The sequence below is a fragment of the Silurus aristotelis genome, assembly GCF_946808225.1.
Source record: "Silurus aristotelis genome assembly, chromosome: 15".
Lineage (NCBI taxonomy): Eukaryota > Metazoa > Chordata > Actinopteri > Siluriformes > Siluridae > Silurus > Silurus aristotelis.
The window spans coordinates 13,498,396-13,508,482 of record NC_139588.1 but is presented as its reverse complement, the minus strand read 5'-3'; the positions used below and the strand labels follow the sequence as shown (position 1 = coordinate 13,508,482).

Here is a 10,087-nt window from a genome sequence, read left to right as displayed (position 1 = left end):
CACACACACACACACACACACTCCTTCAAAGGCTTATCTATCTCAAGCAGATGGTTCACTTGGAATACATGATCTGCAGCAATGATAAAGATAAAGTTTTCACTTATCTCTTCATATCACTCATCCTTTACCACCTAATTTCTGCTAAACAGTTTTACTCTTTTTAATTTGTGCATCTTCCTTTTGGCATATTGTTTTGCTTTCTTCGTTTGGTCTTGATTTTATGTCTTCCATAGCTCCAGTTCAGTTTGTTCTCAATACTGCAGTCTCTCTTCTCTATGACTACATCACCTCATTTTTATCTCTTTCTGAAACAACTACCCCCCCCCCCCAACACACATACACACAAACATACATACACACACACACACACACACACACACACACACACACACACACACACACACACACACACACACACACACACACACACACACACACATACAGAGTCATGAGCTCTGCTGCTGTCCAATTGTCTCTCTTCCCTGTTGTGTTGGCGCCCGTCAAAAAAACCCTAGGACGATCAGACAGTAAGGGGTCCTGAGTGTGCCAGGGCTGCCAGGGCAGACTCTTTGCTTCTCTCCCCCTCCTATCCTTTCCTACATTACATCTTAGATTTTTTTTGTCTTATTTTTGCTTGTGCTCAAATAGAGCAAATTCCTATTTGTTTACCTTTACCTATAAATCTTTTATGCAGGCCTTAATAAGTTTTAGTTCATGTATGTTCACATGCCAGGCCAAATAACACCATTCATTTTGCACTTGAAACTCACAAAGACAATAAAGGATCACATGATAAGGATGTTTGTTGAGCATGTGATTGACCGGATGACATATTGCCTAGAAAGAGCCAAATAAGGCACAGCTGATATCTGCATTTTTTTACGCATGGACAGGTTCAGAAATGTGGGAGGTCCAAATGACCCATGAACAACTTAATGCATGTTGTCTCAACTTTGCTCTGGATTTAACACTGAAAGAATCCAGCTTTTAACTTTTTTTTCTTTTTTGCACTTTAGAACACGAGTAATTTGCTTAAATATAAAGAAATACATCACTCTTCTATATATAACCATATATATCTTAGACAGTTATGGCAGGAAGAGGGACCAAAATGTGTTGCTTTTAAAAAGAGAGAGTTTCCCATAAGAGCTCTTTACCCACCACTGCAGGGAGACAGGCTTTCTCTAGAGAGGCTTGAGCGACTTTAATCTGGCCAGTAGAATCTGGCAGGCATTTTAGAACACCTGCGACTGGCCAGAGTGGCTTTTGTCTGGCCTCAACCCTGAACTTTTTCCCTCTTAATCAACTTAACAGAAACTAATTAAAGCCCTCTCCTGTCCAGGACCTGTATTGTGTCCCTCAGTATGAAACGTACAAAAATAAATAGAGACGCTGAAGAGGGGCAATTGGATATGACAGCAGTAGTTACATAGAAGACATTGTTCTTTGTGGTAATTAAAAGCCAATAAATAAGTAGTCAGTGGTTGCAATAGTACATTGAAATAGTTTAGATTGCAAGCAAACATTATAGATAATCAAACAGTAACCATACAGTAAACTTTGCATTCTGTTGCAAAACAAAATAGCTACTTATAGATTAATACAGTCTTGATTTTGTGCTACTAATGCAAAACGAACTCAATATTAGATTTTTACTCTTAAGCGTTATCTTTTTTTAGGGCAGATCTGTCTTTGGGCATTCTTATCAACACTTTACAGACCTTAATTACACTACATTACTGCATTCCTAGCATACACACAGAAAAGCACTCACTCTCTCATTTTTCCGTAACTGCTTTATTCGGATTCAGGTTGTAGTGGATTCAGGGCCAATCCCTGGAGCACTGGGCGTGAGACAAGAACACACCCTGGATGGGATACCGGTCCATAGCAGGGCATCCTTTAGGCACATATTCACACACTCATTCACACCTAGGTGAGATTTATCTTAGCCAATCCACCAACTGGCACATATCTGAGTGAGGGAAGGAAACTCACCTGCAACATGCACAGAAACTGTTCAAGGCAGGCAACCAAGCTCAGCTCTAACCATGGATCAGTGAGGCTCCCACCTGTGCCACCATGCTGCCTACACAAGAGCAGTAAATAAATAATCAGGACAATGATTGGAATATAACATTGCATGGACAATTTTTTATATCAAGCATTAAAAAAATTCACATAAGCATTATGATTAGGGTGTATTACTGCATGGAGGCTGACTATGAGATTTCATTGTAATATTTGCCTTAGCTCATATAAAATGTTCTTTTGATGTGAGAACCAAAGAGCAGGCTATAATGACTAAGCATGACTGAGTGGATGGGATTCCCAGCCAAGACCATGGTAGTGCTCTCACACTCAGTCACAGGCTGCTAAGTGGGAGAGACACTAATTAAGGAAAGACTGCTCAGATAGATAGGCCTCCAAAGAAGATTAAAAGAGAGAGCCTGATCGTGTATGTCTGATTCTAGCTCATCAGAGAGTTTTCAGCCTGACGGCTTAACTTTCAAAGAATAGGTTATGCACAAGATTAAATGTATGTGTGCACCTACATGGTTGAGCGCACACACACACACACACACACACACACACACACACACACACACACACACACACACACACACACACACACACACACACACACACACACACACACACACAAGACCCATTATTAAAGACTTTTTGCTATCCAGTAATCTACCATTACCATTAACTTCAGTACAAATCATACACCGATAGGGAGATGATGTGTAAATATACAGCAACTCACAATGGCATTTAATACATAAACTCAAACTGTAAAAATATTGTGGTCAACTGTATGGTCAATGCTGTAGTATTTGATTTGATTTTATTTCTTGCAAATACTGTCAAAATGCACAATATACAACAGTATTGCAATAGATAAATCATAACACATAATTGATTGATTCTGCAGACAGTTAATTCTGATTATGCAGACAGTTAATTCTGCATAAAAATCTGCATAACAATCAATCTCTGATTCCACCGCTAACTTGCTCTAATTAATTGTTTGAATCAATACAAGTTAATCATGCTAAAACTTTTACAAAACAGGAGGTTGTGTGTTCAATTCCTAGCACCTCCAAACTTCCATGGAACAGCACTGTCCATTTTTTCATTTCTGTCCATGGAGTTTAAACCAGGAAACACCCAGTATCTAGAACTGGTCCATTCTCTTCATCTTCACACTTTTTCTGCACAATTTTAGTGGTTTTTTTGCACTATGACACTTTAATCACTTTAATCTCTGGACTGTCACTTTAACGCTGGACTTGCACAGCACAGTGCACTTTATACCACACCATACCACCCATGGTCACTTTAAGGACAATCTCATCAATCACCTTAAATTTTACTGTTTACTGTCATACGCATCCTTGTATATACACTTTTTTTCCCCACACATATCATTTTATATTTTATATAGTTTATACTTTTTATTTATCTTTTTTTCCTGGTTTATTTTTCTTAAAGCATTTCATTGCATGTCGTACTCTGTATGCATGTGTATGTGACAAATAAAATTTAATTTGATTTGATTTTGATTTTCTATAACAGCAGGAACCGTCAGACACTAGTTTTTTAGATTTTAACCATTTACACATGTTTGTATTTAAAGTTTTAACAGTGGTAAACAATTCGCTATGCCCATACTAATACAATACAACAAAAAATCTTAAAAACAGTTCATGTAGCTTGCTCATATACACTATTATTCTATCTTTATGAACAAAGGTTTGGATCATTACTGCGCATTAACATCTCAGTTGTAGTAGTTGGGGGGACATTTACAATACAACAACACTGCCCTCTTCTGCTAATTTAGAAGTACTGCACTACAAACCCCAAAAGGAAAATATTCTGAAAACTGTTAATGACATGTTTGGTGATAAGAAACAAACCTTTTCACTGCGTTATGTATTCAGTAATACTTATTGTAATTTTATTTGTATCAGATTTAGTCATATAATTTGTAAATCAGATGTCAATAACAGGATATGGATAGGAATAAATACATTTATAATATATATATATATATATATATATATATATATATATATATATATATATATATATATATATATATATATATATATATATATATATATAAAGTTGTACAAACAGTACAAAAAGTAAAGTGAGTTTTAAAACGGAAATAAGATGTGATAAGTAATAATCTAAATATATTTTAATACAAAATTTGTAAAACGGGTTAATTAAATTTTAATAATTTGGTTTGGAGCATAACAGGACATCAAAATAAACCTAAGTAGTATACAGTATCATTCTTTGTGTCTTTCCTCATCTGTTAATTATATTATATTATATTTTTATATTATATTAAATTAATGAGTATATATGTACCATACAATGTATATGACAATTTGATAAAATAATAATAGTAATTATATATATATATATATATATATATATATATATATATATATATATATATATATATATATATATATATATATATATATATATATAAAATTATTATTATTATTATTATTATTATTTATTTTTTTTTTAGGTTTTTTGGTGGAATTTGAGGGGTTAAGTTGAACACGCCCCCTTAATTGGCGTTTATTTATTTTTATTAAGCATTCAGTAACTTTGATTTATACTTATCAGGTCATAACAAAAAATAAATGACATATATTTAATGTAACTGATGTAAAAAAAATGCACATGAATTTACCCGACACTTTTCCCTGACTGTTAATGTAAATGTAAGGTGTGTCGTGAAACCGCTTTGCAGCAATAATGTCTATCGTATTAACGCACCGCTTTCCGGCAGTGAGAAGAACGGCGCGGTGCAGGCGGGCAGCAGGCAGTTGGAGATTATTTGCGGGGCTGAAAATGGATTTTCGTTTTTATGGACGCGTTTCGTTTACTGTCTCATTTGCGAGACTTGGTGAATACTGCTGCTTTTATTAGGTTTTGTAACGTGAACGCTGATGTCTGCGGTTCCAACTGGGCCCGCCAATGGATGGCGTGGAGAGCTCATTACCTTCCATGGGAATGGGTGCTCTGTCCAAGGGGAACGGGAGAACCTCGGAGGTAAGCTGCAGGACTCGGTCGTGTCAGATGTTAGACAGGAACCAGGTGTGTGCGGATGCAAAATGGAGCGAGAGAACAACCAGGATTATTCTTTCTTTGAGCTGAACCACCAGTGTGAACCGTTTGGGAGACGGATAAACGGATTAAGTTGTATCGGAGTGTCTGGATTTATCCACAATCATCAAGAGGATGAAAGCTTGAATAGACTTAAAGCGCCTGCAGAGCACTGGGACAGATCCAGCTGCGTCCAAAACACCATCAACACAGAGCACAAGTTTGGTTCAAGCTGCCAAGACCTGAACAAGAACAATGACAACTGTATAGTAACATTATCTCGAACTGAAGCCGCTCAAAGTCATGCAGATATTCGACATGATCTTGGTGATAAAATCACAACATTCCTCCTAAGAACTGAGCAAGAACCAGAGGTAATATCTCAGACTGTCACTGCTGCTGATGGACCAGTATTGGAGATGTCCAGGTTAGACCTGAACCATTTGCCAGACAAAGTCCAAAGTCAGGATGTTGTGTATGTGCACTATGAGTCTGAACTTCAAATGCCAGGGATAATGAGACTGATAACCAAGGATCTGTCCGAGCCTTATTCCATATATACATACCGGTACTTTATTCACAACTGGCCACAACTTTGCTTTCTGGTATGTAAGCAGCTGGATGTAACATGTGTGGTTGATCTGATCGTAAATGCTTAGTAAACCTCAGTAGGGCTGCAACTAACGATTATTTTGATAATTGATTAATCGCACGACCCCCCCCACCCCTCCCAAAATAATCGGATAAATAATTGTTGTTGTTTTTTTATTTAAAACCTAAATTCAAGGTATTTATGTATAAAAGTGTACTTAAAAAAAATCAAAAGCCACATATTAAATTCAATTATTAGAAATTTTATCAGGCTTATAGTGGCTGCTTGTTGAGGAGTGCATGGGGGGTTTGCCTTGAACAAATTCACTCATGTTTCTGTAAAAAAAAAAAAAACACATTTGAGTATGCAAGGTGAAGCAATTTGTGTAAATCAACACTTGCGTGGTTTTCTTATGACAACCGTGCCTAAAATAATCAATATAAAATAAAATACAACATTGTTTTTACAATTTTTGTTAAAATAATACACGTTGTGAAGATGTAAGCATCTCGAATATATTAATTCATTGAATGTTTGTAAAACAATTAAATATTATATTCATAAATGTAATATACAAACAATTGAAAACAAGCATGTGAACGTAGTAAAGTCGCAGAAAAATCACGTTTGAAAACAGATAAGTTACTGTTGTAGTAGACAAACGCTATAAAAAGAGAACGGAAGGGAGAAACGCAGCAGGCTAACAGGCTTGATTAAAGAAAGGGGAAAAAATATGCATTGGTGTACAAATGCATAAACATTTGCTGACAACCACACCAGTGACTACAAATGTAATCTTTTACTGCTGCTGCTATTTGCTGCTTTTAAATTTAGTGTTTGTTCGCACTGTTTTAATTGAATCCATCACCATCACAGTGCAACCTGATGCTCGCGAGTCACGGCAGAACAGATCCAGTCCTGAAGTTAGCAAACAAACAGTTTACACAATTGCACAATTTTCACAAGATGAGGATTATACAGTTTCTGTTTACCGTGCTGATGTTTCGCCTTCATCCGTGACACCAGTGTGTTTTCTTGCATCACTGTGGTACCTCCATCCCACACACTCCTCTCTGCATAACTTGTAGGTTACAGTCTTCTTTGTTGCGTTTAATATAAAACGCCTTGTATGACACTTTGTCCTGCTGCTTATTGACCCTGTACTTTCCACTATTTCACAAGAGTCTGTGTTGATGTCACACTAAACCATAACTTGAGCAGCCCAACTAATCGATCACAGCATTCGTTGACAACGAAATTTCATTATAGATTATTATCGATTTTATTAATTAGTTGTTGCAGCCCTACACCTCAGGTTGACATGTTGATGAGTAAACGGAAAATAAATAAATGAATGTGTATTTTGGACCAGTAGTGAAATGTAGCCAGAACTATGTGAATAGTTGCACTCAGTACAAAGGTTTTCATTTGGCCTAATGTTTCATTTGGCAACCACTACGTATTATTGAAGCACAAGCTACACAAAAAGGCCTCTGTAAAATTAATAGCATTTCTATCTAAAGCTTGTCTAATCCACTCCTGCTGCCAAGCCCCAAAGGACAGCAAGTGAAACCTGAGTTGGATCACTGGGTGGTGTGAAGCTCTGGTAATGACTGAGTGGAGGGAATATAAAGTAAACATGCATATTTAAAGTTACTGCTGGATTACACACTTGCTCCTGGACCCACCATTTGTGTGCATTAACTTTAGAGCAACATAAGAGAATTTATGTAAAAATGAAACATGAAAACAATCAGAAAAATTGGTCATATTCAAGTTTTTACAAAAGTAACATGTTTTCACCCAAAAATGCACAATGACTAACTAATAGTACATTATTCATGATATAAGTTTCTCCCTGGAAGCACCAATATTTGATCAAGCAGTGATCGAACCACAAAAAAACCACAAAAAAATAAACCAGAATAATTGTTTAACATGTAAGAATGCTGTGATTCTTACTTTGAATTGAACATCTGTATATTTAAATGGTTTAAAATGTTATTTAATTTGTAATAGTCTTACATATGTGATGAAACATTTGAGCATTAGGCCAGCTTTTTGACATTCTGATATTTGAACATACAGGAAGTGGGGCCGTGGCAGCAGCAGTTTAATGCTTTCCAAAAATAAAACGAGCACAAATGTATAATACATATATGTATAGGTATCATTTGTAGTTGTAAAGCTCTATAGAATAAATAATCATGGACATGGAATTCTCTTCTGAAAAATTGGCATAGAAAAATGTCCAGATACATTTAGAGCTTGTATCATTACACATACGTTTATTAATGATTGTCTTTGTTTTTTAAGCATTACTTATTTTTATTCCAGGCAATTGTACAGGAGGTCTGTGTGGGGGCGATTGTGTGCAAACTAGACATGCACAAGAAGATGTTTCGGCGTGGATACATTGCCATGCTTGCCGTGGACTCCAAGCATCGTCGAAAAAACATAGGTGACCTTTCCTCTATTTGAGATAATCACAAAGTGATTTTTATTCAGTAAATTATGACACACGTTTATTTCCAGATTTCTTTTTTGTATTTTTTAAGTAAATAGTCTTCAGTGAGATATATCCATACACACCATAAACATAGTAATTCACTGTGTTAAATGGAGACAGGAAACTGTTTTTCTATGTTTTAGGTACTAATCTGGTAAAGAAGGCCATCTATGCTATGGTGGAGGGAGACTGTGATGAAGTGAGTTTACACATACTATTATTTTACAAACAAAAGTTTGCTTTAATAACAAAGATTTTCTACAGTTTTTGTGTTTTATCTTTCTGTTTATACCAGGTAGTTCTGGAGACAGAGATCACTAACAAATCTGCCCTGAAGCTGTATGAAAACTTGGGTTTTGTGAGGGATAAGCGGCTTTTCAGATATTATCTCAATGGTGTGGATGCTTTGCGGCTCAAACTGTGGCTACGCTAAGCTCCCGTCAGAGCCCCTCATTTTTAAGTACACTCAGAGTTATAAATATCTAGTTCTCACACAATCGTTCAAGGCCATTTTTGCTGGTTAAACAAAGTATTATAATTGCTATATCTCTGTGAGAGCCAGGAAACAAAAAAGGAAAAATAAAACACCACAAGTGTAGCAGTTGAAGTCCTCAGAGAGCCATTCGGTGTAAATTCAAACAGCACAGAAGAGCAAAAAGGAACATCAGCTGATCAGAAGAAGATGAAGCTGATACAAGGATGTAATGCAGGACTTTTTGTGTTAGCTTTTGATCTTGAGGCTTCAAACAAAATGTTTTCTTTCTGCCATGTTTATTCTTATACAGTGATTTGAACAGAGGTTTTTATGTAGTGTAATGTGTGTTTGAATGTATTGGGGTTTGCTGTGAGCAGTGTGTTCTAGTAATGTACTTATTGGTGAAGCTGATATGTGATTTCTACATGAGTGAAAGAGTTCCAGTTCTCCTGAAGCTTTATTTGCATCAAGCATCATTTGATGGGCTACAAAGGCAGTTAATTAATTATGAGTAAATATGTGGGTAATAAACAATCAATTTTTAGAGCTCTTCAATGTGGTACTGATGCTCATATGCACAAATGTGACAAGTGTCAATACATGCAGTGAAGAAAGTTTGAATAGTTTGTGCCTGCTTAGGGAGTGTGTAGGTTTTCTGTGAACCTTTAAAATTATTTTCTTACATTACAATCTTTCTTTAACAAAAATAAAACCAGCTACTAGCTGACAAAACACTTGCTGAATTTGTGCCGCTGGAAGAAATTTTAGGAAACAATTAACGCATCACATCATAGACAGATAATCTCATTTTAGTGTGTTACATAAATTAGTCGATTAATAAGTAAAGTAAACAAAATGTGCCATTGTTCATGCAATTTGCACAGGATCTCAGCAGTTCATTATCGGAGTTTTCTGCTATGGGAAAAAAAACCTTTCAAAAACGCACCTGAGATGTAAAAAAAAATCTCCTTATAGAAAATTCAACATATAAAAGTTTATAGTTTTAAGTTTTTTTTTTTTTAATCCTTTTATTATTTGCCATAACCAATGTCTCCTCTATACAAATGTCTGTGAAGGAGTTTTTTTTTTTTACTACAGAATAGAATATAAAGTTAGAATGTGCGTGTTAATATAAACACATGATCTGAATTGCAGTCAACATGACTGTCAGAGCTGCTGTTCCGGGAAATTCATCAGATTCAAGCTTTTCAAAGTTTGAATGAAAAACAGACAAACAATTTAGCTGGTGGGTTGCTGTTATTACAAATCTCAAAAATGGTCAAAACGTGGGACAGTGTGGTATATGTATTCTTTAATATCCTGTACAACCAGATTTATCTATATTATAACTGCCTTAACCTAC

At 35.8% G+C, this 10,087-nt stretch overlaps 2 protein-coding genes across 4 annotated transcripts in view; one reads left to right on the top strand and one right to left on the bottom strand.

The window, feature by feature from the left end:
- The window catches only part of LOC310737676 (homeobox protein OTX2-like), a 14,461-nt gene extending 9,694 nt beyond the window's left edge, over window positions 1–4,767 (bottom strand). Inside the window, exons 1-2 of the mRNA XM_083562157.1 lie at window positions 4,733–4,767; window positions 2,002–2,092 (exon numbers count right to left, since the gene is read on the bottom strand). The gene's annotated coding sequence lies outside the window, so the exon portion shown is untranslated. The remainder of the gene's footprint in view (window positions 1–2,001; window positions 2,093–4,732) is intronic.
- A 29-nt stretch (window positions 4,768–4,796) lies between these two features.
- On the top strand, window positions 4,797–10,086 carry LOC310737671 (N-alpha-acetyltransferase 30-like). Of its 3 annotated transcripts, none has more exons than XM_083562148.1 (4): window positions 4,797–5,753; window positions 8,078–8,201; window positions 8,393–8,448; window positions 8,545–10,086. In XM_083562148.1, exons 1-4 carry the CDS (start codon window positions 4,992–4,994, stop codon window positions 8,680–8,682), a joined length of 1,080 nt encoding a protein of 359 aa, XP_083418274.1. In that variant the 5' UTR covers window positions 4,797–4,991; the 3' UTR covers window positions 8,683–10,086. The 3 variants fall into 3 exon arrangements, with proteins under 3 accessions (XP_083418274.1, XP_083418275.1, XP_083418276.1); XM_083562149.1 differs by having other exon boundaries at window positions 8,393–8,452; window positions 8,549–10,086; XM_083562150.1 differs by having other exon boundaries at window positions 4,799–5,094.
- Window position 10,087: the final 1 nt, after the last annotated feature.

Coding starts and splice junctions, on each gene's coding strand:
- LOC310737671 (XM_083562148.1), top strand. CDS start 4,992: ATGTCTGCGGTTCCAACTGGGCCCGCCAATGGATGGCGTGGAGAGCTC. Junction 5,754..8,077: donor GGCCACAACTTTGCTTTCTG/GTATGTAAGCAG, acceptor TTTTTATTCCAG/GCAATTGTACAGGAGGTCTG. Junction 8,202..8,392: donor GCATCGTCGAAAAAACATAG/GTGACCTTTCCT, acceptor TCTATGTTTTAG/GTACTAATCTGGTAAAGAAG.